General features: G+C 40.9%; 1 protein-coding gene across 2 annotated transcripts in view; it reads left to right on the top strand.

The window, feature by feature from the left end:
- Positions 1 to 17,221, top strand: part of TAFA1 (TAFA chemokine like family member 1) — a 207,726-nt gene extending 190,505 nt beyond the window's left edge. For both annotated transcript variants that reach the window (XM_014871751.2, XM_088171286.1), the window contains exons 4-5: positions 11,769 to 11,893; positions 16,354 to 17,221. In XM_014871751.2, the coding sequence (XP_014727237.1) occupies positions 11,769 to 11,893; positions 16,354 to 16,371 (143 nt within the window). In that variant the 3' untranslated portion in view covers positions 16,372 to 17,221. The remainder of the gene's footprint in view (positions 1 to 11,768; positions 11,894 to 16,353) is intronic.
- The last annotated feature ends 5,953 nt before the right edge of the window (positions 17,222 to 23,174 follow it).

Here is a 23,174-nt window from a genome sequence, read left to right as displayed (position 1 = left end):
TGTTTGAACTAAATGTGACACAATCGAGTGTGGGACCATTCCTTTAGCTGTGCTCAGTGTCTCATGAGGGAGCATCAGTTTCCAGCCTCAGCTTTGGGATCACAGGTGTGGGGACTGAATTAGTGACAGAAGGGGAAGGATTGGTGCTAAGGAGAGTCCTGAAGCAGGTGAGAGGAGAAATCACTCACACAGATCGATTGATCGAAGGGGAAGTCAGATACTCTAAGTGGTGCTGGAAAGAATGACAACCCTGAGAGTCTATGGCAGATCAGCCTCAGCAGTGCACAGGGATTTCTTATATGAAATGAAATGGAAAAAATAAAATTATATTAAAAATGGCAGCAGCAGAATAGCAAAGACTTCTCTGGATAAACTTTTCTGGAAATTCTTTTCTGGATGGAAGAAAGCTTCCTATTGGAGCTCTCAGTTTTGCAGTGTTGGTGGGTAAGGGTCATTTTGTGGACATTCCCATCTTTTGGGTCCCATTCTTTTTGTACATGTCTGGCTGTCAAGGACATTGCACATTATAAACGCCAGGTGCCAGTCAGGACAGAAGTGCTTCTGCAGAATTTGGGTAATGGAAAATTAAATTGATTAAATAGAATGAGATGTCTGGTGATGAACCCCTCCACCCTGTGCTTCTTTCTCAATTGTCCTGTGTTCGAGGAGCCTCATGAGGTGGGCACAAGGATCCCACGACAATTTGGTAAAATCAGTTTGTGGTTGTGCAGGATGGACCAGGATGTAAATCCTTAGAGTGTGACCTGAGATGATGGTTGATAAAACCAGAGCAATTTTAGAGATGGACTCAGCTCTCCAAGCAATGACAGCTCACATCAGTTGCACACAGCCAGTCTTTACTCCCAGCACTTTTCCACCAACCTGCTTCTCTTGTTCATCCACTTTCTCATCTATTGGAGATCACTAATAAAGCAGAAAATCAGAAATATGAAGTCTAAGGACTGCAACCTAATGCCCAGAATTAAGCGGATCACTAGGCAATTATATTTTCTATTTGATCAGGTATTTTTGAAGATTAATATTTAGAAAGAAAACTCAGCTATTTCAATCTTGTTCTGTTTTAGTGCCTTGAAGGAAGGGACTATTGCAAAAATAAAAAATTATAAAATCACAACATTTCATCTAAAACTTTTTGTTCAGTGTTCTGGTAACTATAGCAATTCCCAGCATCTTTATTTAGCTATTTATCTTTGGAGGGCTCTTGCTTGCATACATTTTGCAACTGGCAGAGCTGAACACATTCTGCAAAACCTTTTCCACTGATTCATGCTCATAATAGTAAAGAGCTTGTGCTGGGCACGCTCAGGCTCCACATACATTCATTTTGTATGAGCATTAATGAGATCAAGTAGAACAAGGACAGATGTTTGTGAAAAACTCTCTTTTATAGTGATGAGAACAGAGCTTACAGCTTCATAGCTGAGAATCACCTGAGCAGAGTGGGCACAAGGCTCCTGGAGTATCTGGAGTCTGAGGCTCACAGCTCCTTCCACCTTCTTATTTTTTCAAGAGCACCTTGTGCATCTTGACCATCTTGTGCATTACAATGGAAATAACGATCTTTGTATAAATTCAGGATTATTCACTCTAAGGACAACAGGGTAAGGTCATTGTATGAATTATTAGTAGCAAAAAGTTACCCAGAAGAACTGAAATCCAGGCCTCTTTCAAGGTAAAAAAAAAAAAAAAAAAAAAAAAAAAGGGGGAAAAATATCACTGTGAATGGTAGTGAATTTTTGATCTTTAGTACAACTCAGAGTTAAATTGAACAGAGGCAAAAAGACATGAGCTGTGCCAATAGCAGCGTGGCCATGAAATTTCAAGTGCCCATTAAAAGACTTCTCAGCTCTGTAAAAGGTCTCAGAGTAAATAAGCATTATGAGCACTGAAGGAAAACATAATTTCAAAGGAAAGCTTGTCAGTTAAGGTCAGTTTAATATCCACACATGAATTTCACTGTTTGTAAGTCTTGCTGATAAGCTTTTATAATTGAGTTACTTCTCTTATTCCATGCATATTGAAGCAGTAATTAAGCTATGATATGAAATACAAAATACTGTGTGCTCAATTCATCAATTTTTGTTCAGTCTCACAGTTCTTGTTCCAATTGCATTGGCATTGTTGCACTGAAATATCTCCCAATCTATCATGTCAAGATTATGCATGATGTAATTTGTAATAGCAGCTAGGGATTTGTTTACAAAAAACAAATGTTCCTTTAATCTTTGAAACAAAATTAGGCTTGTCTTACATCACAGAACAAAGATAGCTGAATGAATACAACACTTTTAATAAATCAGTAATTACCTTGTGTAGTGCCAATTGGCTCATTTAACTTGACCTTTGAAAACAACTTCCTCCACACAGATTTTAAAATGTGCTCTTCTGGATTGTGGAGAGATGAATGCTGTAAAGCAATTCCCAGTTCATGGAAGAGAATTTGGACCTTATTGTCTTTTCCCAGCAGGGATAATTGCAAGTTAACTAAACTACCTCCTCAAGAGATGTGCAGGCTCTGCCTGGGGTAGCCCTGTGCATAAAGCAGCAAACACCACGTGCAAGTTCAGAGTGCCATCATTAGAGCAATAAAAGCTCCCTTCGTTTTCCTTTCACGTGGAATCATGCCTGCAATGAGAGCACAGGGCACTTGGCCCCGTGCAGGGTGGGTTTGGGTTTGGTGGAGGTCTGAATAAACAAATTTCTGTAGCTGGACTGAAATTATCTGCTGAGTACAGACACCAGCAAAGGGCTGCTCCCACCCTTCCTGGGATTTTGCTCCAGGAATCTTCCAAGTCTGATTATTATCCTCTTTTTAGCCTTTTTAAGGGGACAACAGCAGATGGCTTAAAGTACTTCACATCTCTTAGGAGCCTCTTTTCCCAAAAAACTCCTTGATATCCAGATTTTAGGAGAACTATAGAGTCATAGAATCCCAGAATGGTTTGGGTTGGAAGGGACCTTAAAGCCCATCCTGTCCCACCTCTGCCATGGGCAGGGACACCTTCCACTGTCCCAGGATGCTCCAAGCCCTGTCCAACCTGGCCTTGGACATTCCAGGGATCCAGGGGCAGCCACAGCTGCTCTGGGCACCCTGTGCCAGGGCCTGCCCACCCTCGCAGGGAAGAATTTTTTTCTCAACTACTAATCTTAACCTGCCCTCTTTCACCCGTTTACTGCTCAGGTTCTTTTGCCACTTTTCCTGCCCTCTCTTGCTTTCTCCAGCACTAGGCACCCATCTGTTATAATTATATTATATTATAATCATATTATAATAGCCCCCACTATTGCAGAGACACTTGGAAACTCAGCCACATATTTCAACATTTTCTGAGTTTGGAGTTCCAGCCACAGGTCTCTAAAGCACAGAGAACTTAGTATTTTTCACAGAGGATACGGGCTTGCATTTCAAAAAGAAAGCCAAAGCAAAAACCGAAAATCAATCGAAAAGAATACACAAAAAAAACCCCAAACCAAAACAAAAAAAGATGTTTTTCATTGACTAATGACACATAATCACATTACATCCTATTATTTTTTGTAGATTAGATGGAAGAATTGTCTACGTGTATTTATTTATATATTTATTTATTTAAATATTTATTTATTTCTCTGTTAACAAGAGTTTCTCTGGTAATGAGAGAAACACCACACAATTTATACCCAAGTGGTACACCAGAATTTAATTTCATAACTGATAACCCGCCAATATATTATGCATGCTTTGTTATGCCTTATAAATGCATTGCAGTTATATAATTTATTCATTTCCAGTTTCATAGAGTGTTTTGCTGCTAGGCTGTGATTCTGGCACCACATTCAGTCAAAATTTCACAATAGACTTTCAGCCTTCCCAGCCCATTCCACAGCTTTTCCCTTCCACACCCCAAACCCAACACCAAGAGCACAGGGACTCAGATTTGAGCAAATGGCAGCTTTTACAGACACCAGGTTTGGTCTGAAGTCTGCAAAACCTGAGGGTTTTTTTCCCCTGTTTCTCCAGTAACTGTTGGATCACACATTAAACACAGATTGTTGGTTTACATACATGAATATACATATACATATACATAGACATTGATATAGATATATGTAAACCAACATGATTTAGGTTCCCAGCAGCCACTGGAGGAAGCACTGCAAGGCCACCCACAAGCCTCTGTGTGCCCCCCTAATCTTCATCTCACAGCCTGGCCCTTCTCCCTCTGCATTTCAACTCATTCATTTACTTTATTAATGAATTAGTATTCCTGAAAAATTACCACTGCACAGAGATATAATTCTTTGATGGAACACCAGTCCTCAGCTCTGGTCTGAAGCATGTCTGTGAATATTTATAAGTGATTTCCTATTGTCTTTCCAAATATGTATAAATATGTTGCATTTCAGAGGCATTTCATTAAATATAGAACAATAATATTAAGCTCTCACTAGGTTATCTGAAACCACTCAAAGAGGGTGTAAATAACATTGCCTCATTGCACAAATATTTTAGCAGCTTTCTCTCAGCCTAGTTCTGCAGGGAAGGGTTCCAAACTTCAGTAATAAATAGCAGCAATGAGTCTCCCTAACCTACCAAGGAACCCCAGACAAGCTGGGAGGGGGTCCTCAGTCACCTGCATTCACATCAGCTCCCTGAATATTGGATTTCATGTCCTCATCAGCCTCATCAGCACTCATTAGTGCCAGCAGGATGCTCTCAGGTTGCCCCACTCTTTGCAGAGAGGTTATGTCAACCACCAGTAAACTCACACACATTAAACTATAAATAAAGTTGGCCGCTTAATGCTTGCCTTGGATATATGTTGCTGTGCAAGAATTCAGGAAATTCCATGAAAAAATATAAGACTGTGTTCTAGCACTCTGGAAGGTCATAGAGTACAGTATGAACTTTTGGGGAGACAAGTTAATCATACATGATTTATTTTATCATTTCATGTCCTTTCTCTCTGCCACAGATATCTGCAAAAATCTGTTTTGTCGAGGCTTGCTCTGCCTTTCCTTTGCAGAAATCAAGTTTCCTGATAGATAATGTGCTGAGGGCTCTGTTAGAATATCAACTATGATCCATGACTTTCAGAGAAAAAAGTGTCAAGTTCAGTGGAATGTGGAATAATTACAGCTTAAAGAAGCCTACCACACTTTATGAGTACAGGATTATCAAATGAGATCAGGGCTGGGAGCCAGCTGCCAGCACAACTGGCCTGGGACCTGCTGGCATCTCCTGAAGGAATGCCACAAGAGGCCTCCCAGCCTGACAGCTTCTTCCTGGCTTCATTTTTGTACTTCCAAAATTCCCAGACTTTGAAAAGGTCTCACAAGTTGAACTGTGAGGGGCTAAGAAACATTTTGATTTATTTTTCTTGTCGCTGCTGCTGAGATCTTCCCGACCCAGAAAATGGTTATGCAAACTCTACAGTTCTCCTTAATCTCTGGGTGCTTTACCTGTGTGCCCAGATAATAAATCAGTGTTTTACCCTGAGCAGCTGGGCACACTTTACAGGTGCCCAGAGGAGCTGGGTACTGTCAGTGGGCTCAGGGAAGTGAAGATGCTCCTTCACTCACCATGGAGGTGCTGCCCAGGAGGAATCCTGGCCCCACCTCTGCCCCATGCCTAAGCAGCAGCTGTTTCCAGAGCTGCAAAGAAAGGGACATGGAAAAATGACAAAGCTGCAGCAGCTGATGCTCCCAATCTGAGCAGCATTGAGTGCAGGAAATTCCTTGGCAAAATCTAAGATTTTTGTGTGAAATCTGCTCTTTAATGGACCATCTCCATTCAACTCAGAGTCAAGAATGTGCTTAAGGATTTTCTGGCAGCACTTCACATATTTTTAATATTATAATTTATTTTCATAGTACCTAAGAAACCCATTCTTCAAGCTGTACAGTTGGAGAAAAAACGTCAGTCCCAAACTCCTGCAACTCAGTGTTAAAGTTCAGCAGGGCAGGAGAGACAGAGGACGATGTACAAGGAGACACGGCAAGAATAACTCATCCTCTAAGTAAATAAAATTGCAAATGACAAACTGGTATAGCAAGGAGATGATTTACCTGTAGAAACAGAGCAAGTGAGAAGCAGAGCTGGGATTAAACAAGCCTTGGGAGTTTCTGCTTCTCAGGCCATTAGGCACCACCACCTCCATTGGTCACATTGTTACCAGGGAAGCACACAACGTGTTTATGTCATTTTTCCTAATTTACCTAACAGTATGTTAGCTGCTAGGAAATGGCAATGGAAGTGGTTTTTCACTAGGGAGTCTTCCCATGCTGTTGAATTAGCACCCTTCTTTGCTGGTTTATGTGGATCTTCAAAGGAAATTGTTCATGGAGTCTTTGCATTTAATCTGCCCTTTCATATTTTGTGGTACAGCCCACCGTCATGTAATACACTCTTAAAAATACCTTCCTCTAGTTGCTGAATATTTTGCAATGGAGAATCAGGAATTCTGAATGGGGGAAAAAAAATTAAATCTTCAATTCTTTCAATTCTGCCAGTGAATTAATAAAACATTTCAAAAAAAACCTCGAGAATATCATAAAGATCAGAGTGTTAAAAAAAAAAAAAGTTTAGTATGCTGATGTCTTTTTAATGTTTACTACGATTAAAAAATATTAAATTAACTCAGCAAGACTGATTTTGAGGCAATTAGAGATATGAGACACCACTTACCAGACTGATTGCACTGTGCTTGTATTTTAAACAAGAGAAATGTCCATTTTCCCAGAGCTATGAGAGGTCTGTTATCAAAGCCTGTGAAGCATTGCACTGCAGGAGCATTAGATTGATACTTCTAAAATTGAGTAAGATTGAATTAAAAGCAGAGAGTTTGATAGTTTGGACTCCCTGTAGGGAACATCCTGCATTTCTCCCAGATAGCAATATTCAACCTGAGATCTTTTGTTTCGGATTTGTATTCTTTAATTTATCAGATTACTTCTCTACAGCTCCCAGAGTGGTTGCTACCTCAGTCTATTTATGAAATACATAACCCTTCAGATGACACTTTCTTTCAGTCCAGTTTTCTCATCCTCCCAGAAAGTGTGTTCCCACCCCTGTAATTCATTCTGCTCCCCATGACACTCCAATAAACTAAGAGAAACTGCATGTCTCATTCAATTCTCTGAGATTTTGTTGTATAAGGAATAGGTGAGCACAGGGTTACAGTTTTTCTCATTCTAGTTTATACCCTTAAAAAAAAAAGTGACAAACTACTTGAAAGATTTTACCCACCTCTGTGCTGTTGCTATTGCCAAAATCTCCATCAGTGCAAGAATCTCTCACAGGGAGTTTGAACTTTCCTTTAATCTAATCCATTTAGAAAATGACTCACAATATATTGAATAAAGTGAAGAAAATTGATATCTTTTCATTAAGCTGACAAAGTCTTTTTCACTTCTGACATCTGTGAAATGTGTTCTCTATTTAAATTTTATTTATATCAATCTTCGCTGGTGGAAACGAGATTAAAACGGAATGCTCTGTACTTACAAGGAAAACTTCCCCGTCCTGCAATGAGTGTCACACTGGCTTTGAAAATGAGCTTCTTATTCCTTGCAGTAACACGATACCTATGATCAGGAGGAACCACAATCTAACATCTCCATTCCTTTGTATTCTATTTCTATATAAACAAAATGTGTGCACTTTATCACAGGCAGAAAGAGAGAGCTGCTGTGGCTTTATAATGGCAACTGCAGAAGCAATCTTGGAACATTTTAATACATAGCATGCTCCCTCTAAACTGTTGAAAAATGCATGATACTTTTCTTGTTTTCATATTTCAGGGTATTCCATAAACATGAATTAAAGTTATTTGTTACTCTGTGAGGATGGTCTTATTGTTACATTGTTAAATATAATGTCTTTATACTTATTGCTATATAGACTCTGTCATATTGTTAAAGCAATTTCCTAAATACAAAGGCAGAGAAGTTAAGGAGAATTTTATCTGCAAAATAAACAAACAAACAAACAAAATTTGCATTTTCTCTACAGACAGGAGCAGCAAAAATGACAGAAGCAATTGCCTGTGAGTGTCTGGGCTGTGTGTGCACATCTTCTCTGTCCATGTCCTGTTAATCACCTGTAAAAGGTTTTTGAGGAACTGAGTAGCCTCGGTTTAATGCAAGAACTTGAAGGCTGAGAAATGTGAAACATTATAAATTCAGGAGCTTCAACAGGAAGCTTTAATCAAATGGAACGTGTGTTTTTCCCAAACTTTGACTCAAGAGGAAGATGATTGAATAATTAGTGTTTCCATGTTGATTTATCTTTTAGGTGTAGATATATGAAGGTGTTCAGTGGATTTCTACTGCCCCTTAATAGAATACGTTGATATTTTGAAATTCAAGGGGAAAACTTCTCCCCAGCCAGATGCCTTCATGCATCAAAACTTTGTGCTCCAGATGATGCACAAGAGCAAATCAAAGCATGGGCACTACCCTTGTGCAACCTCCAAAGGGTCTGGTGAACTTCGAAGGCTGAATCCCACTGAATGCAGGCAGTTCCCTGCAGCCACCTAAGGCTTTGGGCATTATCTTTGGGAACAAATGTATTTTAAAATGCAATAGAATTGTGTAAACATGAGAAAATAGAAGCTATTCTATTGGTTTTTCCCTGTATTCTATCTGATCTTCAGATTCCTTATTTATAGTTTATTTGTCTAGAGCCCGTGATTTGCAATTTCAGCCAAATACTTTTTGTGTGTGTTAATCCATGCAGACTAAATACAACAAAAGTTAAATATTTTGATCAAAATTATTCTATGGCTTTGCAAACAAAGTTTTTTAAAAATTGTGAATTGGGCTGAAAAACAAACCTTGAGAATTTCCTGAAGAAAGTTGCTTTTTCCCCCAGCTCCACTGGTGATATGTTAAGAGTTAAATGTTTAACCTAGAAGGTGATGGGAAAAAAGAAGAAAAAACAAAAACACTGAAACAAAACACAAGCAAAGCAGGAGTAGTCAAGGCTCTTCTGTTCCACGTCCTTTTCCTTTCCCCATGGCAGAGGGATCTGTCTCAGTTAATTCAGCCTTGCATGAAGAAACTCTTGTGCTTCATGTATTCCCCAGACAATGAGAAGAACACAATGAGAAGCACTCCAGAATGCTACAGGTGTGTAATTCAGCGTGATGTGAGCACTCACAGCCTGTGTTGCCTGGTGATTAACAGGAATCTCTAATTCTCACTCACCATGAGTGGTTCGGGTCACTGAGAAGTTCAGGCTCCTCGGGGGCTGGGAGTTCTTGAATAAAAACCACCCTGAGGGGGAGCGTCTTAATTTGAGCAATTCCCTCTCTCACCCCACTGCCTCAGCTCATCTCGAAGTGACATAACCTGAACAGAGAGAAGCTGCATCCTTTCCCTGGGGAAGGTTTCTCCCCTCCTCCTACAGACTGGTGGGACCAATCTCAAATGCTGCGAACTGTGATTCATTTTAAAGCTTTTCCCTCCCTCTTTGAACAGAGCTGGAGGTGTAAAACTTTGAAATCAAGTAGAACTCAAAGGATCAGCAGTACCCAGGAAAAACAACCGGTCCTAAAGATTAAAAGGCTCTTAATAGAAGAGAAAACCTATAAACACAAGATTAAAAGAAAATAATTTTTCTTTGGGTTTTGGACGCCCCTGTCATGGTATGGGGCTGAGGACTAGACCACAGTGAGCTTTGTAGTGCTTCAGACTACAAAGGATTTTGCCTACTTACATATTAGAGACAAAGAGGAGCTTTTCATCTGCAAATTTCCCCCCTTAGTTTCCCTCATTATAAAAGGAGCCTGGTCTTCAGCCCAGGTGAGGGTGCGCACTGATGAGCACTGCGATCACAAATCAATAAAAATATGTATGTATATACTAAAACCTATACACCACTCCATGAGTCAGTTGCCATTAAGGTTCAGCACTGACTTTGCATTTGAGTATTTTTCAAGGTCAAGATCTGAATACTTGGGCTGTATTTAACAGCATCAATAAGTAGTGAGATCATTTTAATTGCTATGAACAGCATTGCTTCTCCATGCTGCCTCTCAGTCTGCATTCACCTCATATCTCTGTTTTACACTGTAAACTGCCCAGGCTCAGGCTTGTGGGTTTTAGTACCTCACACCATAGGATCCTTCTCCGTGGTTATTTAATGCTTCAGCACTGCTCCTAGTAAATAATGATGATCATCACTTTTGATTCCATGTCACAGGATTCTTCTCACGCATCCTGAGGATGCTCTGCTCTGATGATTGCTGTGAAGGCCAGTATTTAGCAGGATATGGTTTTTCAGTTTGCCCACTGCACAATCTATTATTAGAGCACAGATTCAGCCCCTCACACCTTTTCATGCATAGCAAAGAGAAAGATCTCTTTTCACTGCTGTTAGCAGCATTAATGATACCCTTATGAAAAAGGTGTGTGAATAGCATCATTAAACTGCCTTGCCAGCACAGGTGTAAAGAGCTTTTTTCTGTCTTGTATATGTGGATAAATGATACATTATATGATAAAAATCAGATACAAACCATGGGAAGAACCAGGAAAGACAACACTGAGAGCCATATGATCATTGTAGGGCCCCTCAAACTGAACTATTATATTCAATTTTATGTTCAAGAATTTAATGATAAGCTCTTTAATGTCCTTAAATCAATGCATGCACAACGGGGCATTTTCCAGAGCTGAATGGCAGTCAGCTGGTGTATATATATATTAATATGTATGTATAAGGTAGGCAGTTGCTTCAAAGGTATTCTGAGGGCTTGAAGCAGCCATGAGGGATGACATGAATGGGTTAAGCATCTCTCTTTGAGTGACTGTGCAGAAAACTCTGACAGGCTTCCTGAGTGCAACCATGAAATTAATTCTTGCCAGAGAAAGCAAACCACAGAAAGAGCCACTCATGAGCCAACTCGTCACAGTTGCAAGGTTAGCTAAAGTTTATCAAAATCCCCAGACAAAAAATGTCATTAAGATACAGTTAAGGATACAGTCAGATACCAATTCCCAGGCAAGAAACTTCATTAAGGTACATTCAAGGTTGTAAACATATGTGCCAATTAAATTCAAACAACTGGGTCCAAACACTGTCATTATTTATGATGTTAAATATTTATAAATTAAAAGTTACTGTTAGAGATAATATGGTTTCTATAAAATTCATAATCATATTTCAACAAACAGCTTCTGCTCCTGTTCAGTGTTACCTTACCCTCTATTTCTACTTGTGGTGCTCCCTGTGATGACATATTGGGAAAGCTAAAAGTCTCCATGGGTTCAAATAATTCTGAACAGATTTGTGGTAAAAAAAAAACAAAACTCCAGCTGTAGGTCCTGAAAGCAAAGCAGACATAATTTTATGTGGAGTACACTGAACCAGAAGCCCTGAAGACCTGGAGAATATTCTGAGGAAAATCTCTTCAGACTTGCCTTGTTCTTGTAGACGTCCACGAAGATCAGGTTGGCACTCGGGGACAGGGGCTGTTCCTGGCTGCTCCTTTGGTCTGCAGCAGAATTGCTGCCATCACAGCATCCCCTGTGCCACAGCACAGGAGCAGACGAGATCTCCTGTGTGAAGAGGCTCTGGCAAGCAGTGCACTGTCTTAGGCAATAGAGGATGCCAAACAAGTAATTAAATATGAAATCCTTACAACTAAACTCCAGTTGAAGGGACACTCTGCCTTTTAACTGCAGCGTTAGACCCTTGAGACATTATTTAATTAGATTTGGTCATTGTAACATAGTTGTGAACATTGTCTTTTCTCTTTTAGCTTCTATAGTGATTGGGAAATGGTGGTGTGAGATGGAGCCCTGCCTAGAAGGAGAGGAATGTAAGACATTGCCTGATAATTCTGGATGGATGTGTGCAACTGGCAATAAAATCAAGACCACCAGAGTAAGTTTCCTTTCTGTCTGCACCCAGGAGGTCTTCACAGGAAAGGGAATCAGTAATGACTGCTCACCCACGGCTTTTCCATCATCACGCCTGATGTAAAAATCTTAAAGACCACAGTCATGATCACCCAGTGCTTGTGGCCATAAATTTAGTGAAAATTCAGATGAATCAGGCTGTTCAGCTGGGTCCAGGCTTGGTAACCAGCAGGCTGGAGCTTCTGAATGGCCAGGTCACTTTCTTACAGACATTGCCACCCCAAAATACCCCTAATTCACACCTCTGAGTCCCTTTCTGGTGGCTAAAGGGAAGAATGTTAGCTCAGAGGGATCTGCTGGATCCTGTGTCCATTCCTTGGCTGTTCCAGGCCACATCTGGATTAGCAGCTGTACAAGTGTTTTGTAGCAGAGGACTCAACTCTCTGTTTGCACTGCAGGTCTCACTTCAGGGCAGCTCCAAGCCCATGAGCTCATTAGTGACAAGCTCTTGAGATGCTGCAGGTTCAGGTAACACAGGCCAACAGGTGACAACAGCTTTCACCACACCCTGCCAGGAAAAGGCAGAGACAGGGCTGCAAAGAGAGGGTGTGAATGAGCTGCCTAAACTCTCACTATGAGATTACCTTGGGAATAAAAGTGTTTTTCAGAAATAGACTCTAGCTTTTCTTTGGCATTGTGCAACTGTTTCACAGCCATTGTCTTAAAATTGTCACCTATATCTGTATTCAACAATTTTAATTAACTAATTTTCATATAACAATTGATTTTTTCCAAGAAAATTACACGGTTGTCAACCCAAAATGCTTTATAAATATATAGATTTTCATTTTCTGCGAATTGGAAAATGGCTTTTGAAGCCTGCTAAATGAAAAAGAATGTTCCATATTTTTTTCCCTGTTTGATAAGAAATTCTACATACTCATGCCCAGCTGCTAATTCACAGGAATGTGCAGCATCGTGTCGTGATTTCCTGACTTCTTCCTTTCTCTCCAATCCTAACTCCTGTCATTTTTCATGTCCTCAAGGCCTTCTGTTGAAGGAGGAGATTTTACCCTAATTGATCCCCGTGCCACCTGAACCCTTTTCTTTCCCTCCATAGGATCTACCCCAGGATGAATGATTTGTATTGCAACCCTCATTTCTGGAGCAGAGCCACAGCAACACAAATCAAATTATCAGGAGACCTGCTGACTTAGGAGGTTTTCTTTGTAGGAAGCAGGAAGTGGCCCTCAAAAACAAGATCCATATGATCTCTTTGTCACCTCCCAGAGAAAAGGAGGAAGGATGGAGGGAACTGGGATTCCTTGGCTCAGTTTCTTTCTGTGGTGCGGTTCGTGCAAATCTCTCTGTGCCCACAGCTGATCTCTTCCCACTGCAGCCCCACTGGAAGGCTGTTTCCTAATGAATGTGCCTTGCAGTGAAATTTAAACATCTCAGACCACAGACTCGCTACATGTCCTTTCCAGTGAGGAAAGTGGGGAGTTAAAATGGAAGAAAGTGATGTAGAAGAACTAAGCAGCAACATGAAGCATCATATACAATAATTCAACCCTTCTGCAGTCTGTCTACAAGTTATATAATTGAGGGATTGCATTTTCTTTATTCAGTGAAGCTGTCCTTCTCTTAAGTCCCCCAGTCCTCATCATATAAACTAGTTTTAGGCGATAGAAGTGATTGCTAGAAATTTAGAAGCTTCATTAATATGCAGATGTATGGTCCAATCTATTCAGTATGCATTATTGTATTTCATTTGAATTAAATACTTGCAGAGTGAGTGCTCATAACTGAAAAAATATTTCTTCATTTACCCACAGGAGTTATTTTAATTAGCATGTGAGGAGAGTACCTTATGGTGCTGCTTCCAGTAGAATTTTGCTTTGTTGCTTTAAAATATCATTACAGAACCCAATTGACAAAGGCAACATGACATGATGCACTCAGCAACTGTTTCTTGCATTTTCTAAGGAAAAATTCGACTTCTTAGTCCCTGAAACTTTGCTGGAATCTGTACCACTGCATCAAGTCTGGCAACGGGAATATAAAATAATGGAAGCAATCAGATCCTGAAACAGGCTTTTTTTCTTTTTTTCTTTGTTTTGCCATTTCAAACAGCAGCAGAGAATGAGATTACAATGTAATCTGCCCTGACTACAATACAGGTTCCAAGATTGGGCTGTTTGTGTCTTACTTGAGTAGTTAAGGAAGTTAAAGCAGAAGAAACAAGACAAATCAGTCAACATCCCAGTTCTCTCTGAGGTGATTAGGCAGAAAGCTACAGCAGGTCTCCATAGGCTGTAAACTGTAAACTGTTTTAATGAAGGCTTTTCCTTACACTAAAGACATTTACATTAGGCAGCTGCTGTCCTGACAAGGAAAACATTCACATTTATGACTCTTGGGATTAAGATACCCATTACTACATTCTTCCAGGCCCACAGGAAATCACATATAAGCATGTATATATATATATATATATACACATATACACTAATACATGGATATAAGCAATATATAGAATTTTCTATGGTAGTTCTAAGCTTCATGGTTGGGTTTCAGAAGTGGTTAGTACTGATTAGTGTCACAAGGAGGTGGACAACAGACTCAGTGAAGTCTTTACCAGTACATTCTTCATTCCTTCCTTTTCATGCATTTATTTCTGTGTTTAGCCCTTTAGCATAGCTCACTAATTAAGTTTTTAAAGCCAAAATTATAAAGCTCACAGCTTCCGTAAATTGATTTGTTTACTATTGATGGTCAGGCAGGTGACAAACACTGGAAGGAAATCATTTTGACATTCAATTTTTGGAGCAGTTTCAATGTTTTTTTAATCCCTCGTCACTTTTTTTTTTTTTTCATTTATTTAAGAACTTTCGATGCTTTCCTTAAAAATGTGAGGTCCTTGGAGCTGTACTAGGACCTGCTGGAGGTCACATTGCCACTTTCAGCACAGCAACTGGCACCAGTGGAAATAGGAGAGCAGCATCTCAGGCTGGATGCTGCTGATATTCTGGAGCATGGAAATTAATATGCTGGTCAGCTGGAAATGGGCAGAGGAACTCAGCTCAAAGCTCCTCCCCAGTTTCTCAGCCTGTGCCTTGAGTTATAGCCTGGTTTGATCAAGTTTAACCAGTTTGAACAAGTTTTGACCCATCTGAACTAGTTCTGACCACTTTGAGCCACTTTGAACTGGCTTCAATAGGTTTGATTTGGTTTGAACTGGTCTAAACTATTTCTCCCTTTTTAATTTCTCCCTTTTTAATTTCTCCCTTTTTAATCCTGTTTTGGCCAGTCTAATCTGGTTTGAACTGGTTTTGATTGGTTTAATCTAGTTTAAACCATTTGTTTCAGTTTTAACTGGTGGGATTCAGTTTTATTCATGTAAATCTCTCTTGCTCTAATATTTAATCACCTCGTGCTTAGATAATCATCTGTAGCCCTGATTTAAAGGCCAAGCCTGATCATATTCAAGTTTCAAGTGAGTTTCATTGCTGACCCAGGCTCCTGGCAAAGGGCTGAACCCCTTTGGTGTTCATCTGGGTGCACCAGTACAGGAAAGAAACAGAAGCATCTCCTTGAGAGCACTATTTTTGCTGTTGGTCACTTGTTCTTATTTCAGCATCTTAAAAAACAACTCCTGGGCATTGGTGTTTCCTCTGGCAGCACTCAGATAAATTTTGGTGGTAGGCACAGGAGGGATGGGTTTTGGTCTGTTGCAGGGTGTGATATCTCACCCGAGGTGAGTAGATGGAGCAGCTGCTATGGCCAGCCACTGCCCTGCCCTCTGGGTAAGTGGGTTGGTGGGGTTCCAAACAAACCTGAAAGGTGGATGCTCCTGCCTGTCTTGTCACTGGAATCACTCTGGGAAGGGGAGGGTGGAAGGCTGGGGTGAGCACAGCCCAAAGCTGTCCTGGCATGTCCTTACTTGAAGGGCTCCTACAAGGAAGATGGAGAGAGACTCTTTACAAGGACATTAGGGAACAGCACAAGGGTGAATGGCTTCAGACTGACAGACAGTAAGTTTAGATTGGATATTAGGAAGGAATTCTTCCCTGTAAGGGTGGGCAGGCCCTGGCACAGGATGCCCTGAGCAGCTGTGGCTGCCCCATCCCTGGAAAAGTCCAAGGCCAGGTTGGACAGGGCTTGGAGCGAGCTGGGACAGTGGAAGCTGTCCCTGCCAAACCAGGACATTCTATGATTCTGTGATGTCCAGCACCACCAGCCCAGGTGGTAAATGAACATCCAATATCTCCCAAGGCAGAGGCAGGATCTTGCTCAGGATCTGTCTCTTGCATAATTTTTACACCCCTGCAGTGCTAAAAGACACACACCCCTCTAGTATTGCATTGAAACTCAGCTATATCAATCAGCTATATCCCACAGAGCCTGGGTCTTTCTTTTCCAAAAGACTATATTTTAAAAATAACATATTATGCATAACTGACTCTTTCCCATTTCTCACTGCAGATCCACCCAAGGACTTAACAGAGCGCCCACGTCTGCACGGAGACAGTGAAAGCCCTGCTGATTTATGAGGACAAAGTATTGAAAGTTTAAAACCATCTCAGCATTTACAAGCCAAATGGATTTCTTATTTGCACTTTGACTGTTTACCAGAAAACAACAGTGGCTTTACTGTGTGAAAGAAAGGATTCGGTGGAAATAATGGCCCTGATTTTTGACAGCTGAAAATAAAAAATGAAGAAAGTGGTTCCTTTGGTAAAGTTTCTGAGATTGCAAAGTACAAGCAACAGTATAAGTTTGGATCTACAATTTACTTTATACCAGTTAAAGTATATATATATATAGAAATATATATATATTAATATATGATATTTTGAAATAAAAGCCTCTCTCTTCAAGAAATTGAATAGTACCACACTTTGCTGCAGCTGCTGTATTTTTTTTTTCCTTTTTTGCAATGGTCTGGAAGTTCCCTACCTGTTTGAGAGAGAAATGTGGCAGTGAAGAGGCAAAGCAAACCTGCTGTGGTACAAGGACGCCTAAGAGCTCCACGAATCCTATCGATGCAGCATCCAGAGCTTCCTGTTCCCTTCGGCAGAATTTTGAGGGCATTTGTTGTTCCACTTTGTGTTCTGGAGGCTTTTCCCCTTGTGCAATACTAGCATGCTGGCTTTGCTTCATTAACCATACTTGATTGATATATAACAATGATAATTCTATCCTCCTCCAAGAAAATATTTTTAGAGTTGCTAGATATTCCATGAAGAAGAGATGGACAACTACTGAGTGAAGTACAGTATGTATTAAAAGTTCATTTGGCAGAGTTTGGTAGACTGTGAGCTCCCTTCTTATTAAAGATGTACTGTACGTACAATGTCTTCAGACTTTGTATAGCTCGTAGAGACTCCAGTAAAAACCCAGTAACCACCTCCAAAGCTTTGCATTGTTGGCTCACTAATTCTTTGAAACAACAACAAAGCTATTTCTTTCCAGACCAAGCACGTGAGGGGAATTTTTCATATGGTTTGGTTTTTCAGGAGCCCATTTGCAATTGGTGAACAGGCACCTCAGCATAAGCATGCCTCTGTGGACACCTGGCTGTGTGCTCTTATCCCACAGCACACATGGTAGAACTACCTAAATTTAAGTTTCCCTCATTGCAGGCCAGGCTAATCCTCATTGAGAGCATTTGCCACCAGCTAAAAGCATACATAAGCAATTCTATGGCATAGCAAATGCCCAACAGTTTGTGGCAAGCACAAACTTGTGGCTGATCCCTGCTTTTGCTTCGGAATAGTTTCCTTTGGTTTATTGTCAATCTGTTTCTTGCTATGGTGAGTTCAGCTGAGCTGAGATGCTCCTCAGCAAGGATGTGTCCACAGAGACCTTGACCCAGTCGCTGAGAGCAGTCTGAGCTCCCATTTCTGGCTGAGCTGTAGCTGTTCACCAGGCACTCTGGCCCTGGCATTGCTGAAGAAAGATCAAATCTGAGGGCTGAAATGTGCAAGCCTAGTTCAAATTCCCAGGCACTTTTGTGAGCAGTCCAATTAATTTCAGGGGGGTTATTGGTGTGGAAAAGTGTCTTGCTGTCACGCATAAGTCTGTGCAATCTACCCTTCAGTCTGCCTAATGCTACCAAATCAAAGAGGAATAGGGAATTGTAAAACTAGTTCTGTCCAGTCCAGTTTCATTCCTTTAATATTTCCAATTTTCTTTCAGCCTGCTTACCTGTCTCTCACAGGATGCCTTTGGCCATGCTGATCACTTTTAATCCAATGCAAAGGAAGTACTGCACTTCCCATCCTAGATTTGGTTGAAATTCTCCCACTAAGTTTCTTTCTCCTTCAGGGTAACCTCTTCAATCCTGATGCTTCAAGAGGCAGAAATTGTCACTGTAATTACAGTGTAGATTAAAGCTGCTACATGACGTGTCACGCCATGTTCCATGCTGGCTTTCCATGCTGGTCTTTTCCCAGTGCTCACAGTGGAAATGGATAAGCTCTTTCCAAGTACTTCTATTATCTCCCTGCAAAAATACTAGTGAAGAGTATCCAGGGAAGAAACAGACTACCCAGAAAGTGGTATAATCACGATCCCTGGAATGTTCAGGAAAAGGCCTCAGTGTGGCACTTGGGGACATGGTTTAGTGGTGCAGATGGCAGTATGAGGTTAACAGTTGGACTTGATGACTTTAGAGGTCGTTTCCAGCATTAAGAATTCTGGTTCTGTGCACAGAAAGGAGCGTGAGCCTCACCATCACTTGTGAGTGATGGAGACCACCCACTCTGGTGGCTCAGCTGGACAGGCCAGGCATTTTCTGGGGACAGCCACCTGCCCAAACCACAGAAGACACCTGGATCCTATTCTGTATTTTAGATGTAGTCTGCCATGGCCGTGTGCCCCCAGTACCATCATCTCAGTAATGGGTTATAAGATCAGCTCCAGGCTCAGCTGCCACTAGTAAAGAGAAACTCCTCCAAAATAAACCCCAAGCATTTCTGAATTTTACTCAAACAGCACTTTATAAACCCCAAGTCCCTCTCAAGCACCCCTTGGTGCACTAGGAGATAGACCAGCAGGTAAGTCCATTCAAAGCCAGGACACGTTATCAGCCTTTTACCAGCTGGAACTGAGGCACACAAAGCTAAATGGCCTCCCACAATCACACTGGGGAGCTGTGGAAAATCCAGCAAAAACTTAACTTTGGTTTCCTTATTCCCAGCCTACTGATGTTCTGTTAGAGGAGCCCCACAAACAAATTAATGTGTGGTCTCTTGTACCCTTGCCAAAGCCCAAGGTATCACCACTGGGAGGTTTTTACCCCACAGCAGAGCAGCTGCCATGGCTCAGTCTGTGAGTAGATAATGCTGCTTGTGCTGTGCCTGTGAAATATGCCTGTTGAGATTGGGAAATATTAGACTTGCTAAAATATCAGAAGGAAATGTTGTCATTACCACAGGAAAGTTTCTTTGAGATGTTTATGAATTTTTCTTTGCCAGTAGGCAGCCTCAAATACCACTCCCCCAAATTCAGTAAACATCTGCGTCTCTTTGAAGTTGCCGCAAAAATCTGCTCGTGAAGTGAGGCACTGAGAAATTGCTGTTTTAATTAAAATGTTTTAGAGGGGAATTAAGGCCTTTGCAAAAATAATGACTAATAGAATGTGAGGTCCAATTAAGAGTCGGATGCAACTAACCTTCATTGTTTCAGGGAACCAAATTGAAAACAATAATAAAAAGGAATTCAACAAGCCCAGAGTCACAAATATTCTGCATTTCAGGGATATTCACAATAGCACAGTGTGTAGCAGGAAGATGTCAGAGGTACTTGTCCTGGCCAATGGAAAGCAGATGTGTTTCAGTGGTGGAGTGAATGGTCCTCATATCCTCATGGCAAAGTGACAGTCATGCCATTCTCTGCATGATGTTAAAAGGTATTTATGTTAACAGAGGAGAAAGCGAAAGTTCCTGCTTTTTGGCAGAAGTGTAGACAGAGACACTTCAAGAAATAAAAAAAAAAAAGAAAAAGAATATTTGTAAATGCATCAAAGATAAATTTAGATTTATGTCAGTGTTCCTTCAGATGTGTGAAATCAAGTTCTGTAAATCTAAAATGTACAAGTTGGAAAAAAAAATGCCAAAAAAAAAGAGTAGCTACCATCTGCCTATTAATTCAGAAAATTTAGATTATGTGGTTATGTCCAAAAATCTCTGGTAATAAAAAGCTCAGTGTGGTATGACTTGATATTGTTTTGAATATACTATATGCTATATAAAAGACAAAAACAAAACCTTGAAGGAAGTCCACTCCTATGGCCAGCATCAGGAAGAGCATGATGTGCACCCATACTTGGCACTACACAGAGAAAGGACCATGAAAAATTGCTGAAGGTGAAGCAGTTTATGATGAGTGATGCTCTTATCAGACCTATTGATTGACCATTAGCAGAGTTTGCAGGTACTGTCAGTGGTGTACTGCTTGGATGTTTTCCTATTATAAAATAATTATTTACATTTCTAACTCTCCTCATTTGCTACGTACCTGATTCACTGGCTATATATAACTATATATATATATATATGTATATATATATATATATATATAATTATAGATCATAGAGAAGTTGTGGAGGAGATAAACATACTTTGGCTTGGCAAGCACATCCATTTCATCTGAAGGTGGCAGGCTTTGTTTCTTCTTCAAGGGCAGGATGAATATTGTGGCCTAAAATGAGCTTCTCTTTTATCAATACCTCAGTCACATCCCAGTAAGCAGGGTTTAGAGCTTGCCTGACAAAGAAATGGGTCATGCTTCTTTGCTTGGTATTCTATTTTTTTGTCAGAGAAAAATAGAAACACATTCCACAAATAATCTTTCAGGTAGACAGAAGGAGATGTGTGTACAGGGCAGTTGGTTTCAGGCTGTCAACACTTTTTCTAGTTCACTGGTTTGAATTCAGATCATAGGCCTGACACATATTTATGGTTTCTTTTCTCAGAGGCTCACACAGTCAAAGCACTTAACTTCACAAATATTTGTACTTTATAAAACCATGCTGCTCTGAGGAAAGAAACTGAATCCTCTGCTTTCCAGGCAGGAAACTGAAATTCATAAGACCTGAGACCTGCCCAAGGTGATGCTAAAAACCTTCAGCAGACCCAGCAGTAGAACTGAGGGCTCCTGGATTTCAGGTCATCGTTGAGGATGGCTCATCTGTGATTAACATCAGTGAAACTTTGTGGAAAGCAGCCCCTGGATTTGAGCTTGAGTCACAGAGAGCAGAATTTGGGGGCCTGCAGTCAAGTGTGGACAATCCTGTGCAAGCACCAGCTGACCAGAGCTTGTGCATCTCCCTTCAGCTGGGATTTTCAAACCACTGATGCCTGGAAGATCACCACCAGCTCTACTCCAACATCTTTTGCTCCCACAGGGACACAGTCCTGCCTTAGTTTGGTTTCATGGCTCCATAGCAGAAGCTGCTCTAAGCCTTTCAGGTGAGAGCAGAGATAGAAAATGGCTAAGCCTAACCATGACAGGCTGAAAAAAGTGACCAACAGTTCTTTTGGAGGTCACGAATTTTTGGAGACATCCATCTGAGAGAATGATTTTCATGTAAAAGCTGACTTAAAGGAGAAAGCCCACATTGCCTTCCACCAGAAAAATGGTGAACTAGCCAATGAGGAGTACAATTAACTTGGTCTCACCTGAAAATGTGAGCACCACTGCCATGGGAGAGGATATTATGCAGAGCAATTAAGTCATGGGAAAAAAATATTTTTGACAAATATTCCTGTGTGGGTGCACTTGGCAGATCTTTGCCAAACCTTTTACTGTTGTTTGATGTGTACCTCTAATTCTTGTGTGCAGCTCAGAAATGTGCAGAGGTTTTTCCCACATAAGAGACCTGGATATGGCATCTTTTCATCCAACACTCATGGTTGGATTATTTTTGTTTTCCCACCATGAAGCAATATGATCTAATTTATCTGACCAGAAACAAAATACATGTTTGAGCATCAGGTTACTAACCTGTTTCCCATTATTTCTCATCTGTTTTATTTCTCAGATTACTGTCCTTGATTCAGTTAGAAGTGAGGGCTAGAGGCCCACCTAGATATGAGGCAAACTACCCATAACCTGAAATATTACTCAGGGGAATATGTAATTTCTTCCTCCCACCTGCCATTCTTCTTCATTCCCTGTTTCATTTCACTTCCATTTCATCTCACCCCCTCTCTTTCACACTACTCAATTACATTCATCCATCTCTATTAGCTTTTTATCACCACTACTGCCCCACAGACTAAAGAAGAGACCCCTTTCAGGGACCTGTCCCCCACAACAACAGCGATTTATGTGATCTTCTCTCTTTTCCTTTTCTCTGTATACTTTGGAAGGCGAGATGCCAATCTGTGCCAGCAGCTCCCTGTATTTCACTGCCCAGACCAGCAATCCCCAGCTCAGGGCCACAGGGTCCCTCTCAGGTGTGTCCTGGGTACAAAGCAGGTGCTGCAGCTCCTTGATGTGCAGCAGAGGAGTTAAGTGGCAGCTCCTCACCCTCCCTGATCCTGTTCTGTTTGTTGCTTTTCCGAAGGTCTCCTCTGCCTTGACCAGATCTGAGAACTCAGCACTCCAGCTACTGGGGGCTTGCCATCAGTTTAAGCCTCTGCAGGAGGAAAATTTATCACCATTGATTTGATCAGACTCTTTTTCAGACTTGAAGTAAAAGGTGAAGAACTGGCCAAGCCACTGTGGAATGCACCATGTGGGATACAAGCACAGACATAGAATCATTTGGATTGGAAAAGACCTCTAAGATCATTCAAGTCCAGTCATTAACCCAGCACTATCAAGTCCAGAACTAAACTGCCTCTCTGAGCACCACAGCTACATGGTTTTTGAACAATTCCAGGGATAGTGATTCCATCATTTCTCTGGGAAGCCTGTTCCAATGCTTTTTCTGAGCTTTTTTTTCCCCTGGTGCTCTTTCAATTACATTTTTCTCTCTGAAAGACTCTGCTATCTAGACTAGTAGAGCCTTCATGATGTCCCATGTAGAATGGTCCAGAGTTTTTACAGATCTGACCCCAGGTCTCTAAAGCCCTCAGTGTCTCACAGCAGAGAAACAGTTAGGAAATGTTACGAGCTAAAGACAATGATCTCCGTGTCCTTCCCTGCTTGAAGAGAATACTTCCTGAAAGTATTTTGGAAATTGAATCCCCTTTCAAGCATTCTGCAACCTGAAGAACCTCAGTATTGAATTAATGCTGAAGATCAGCTAAAAAAGTCTTAAAATAAAAAGTGCACTTGGCTCTTGAATTCAA

The sequence above is a fragment of the Sturnus vulgaris genome, chromosome 11 (assembly GCF_052056855.1).
Source record: "Sturnus vulgaris isolate bStuVul1 chromosome 11, bStuVul1.hap1, whole genome shotgun sequence".
NCBI classification, from domain to species: Eukaryota; Metazoa; Chordata; class Aves; order Passeriformes; family Sturnidae; genus Sturnus; species Sturnus vulgaris.
This window is presented reverse-complemented; position numbering and strand designations above follow the sequence as displayed.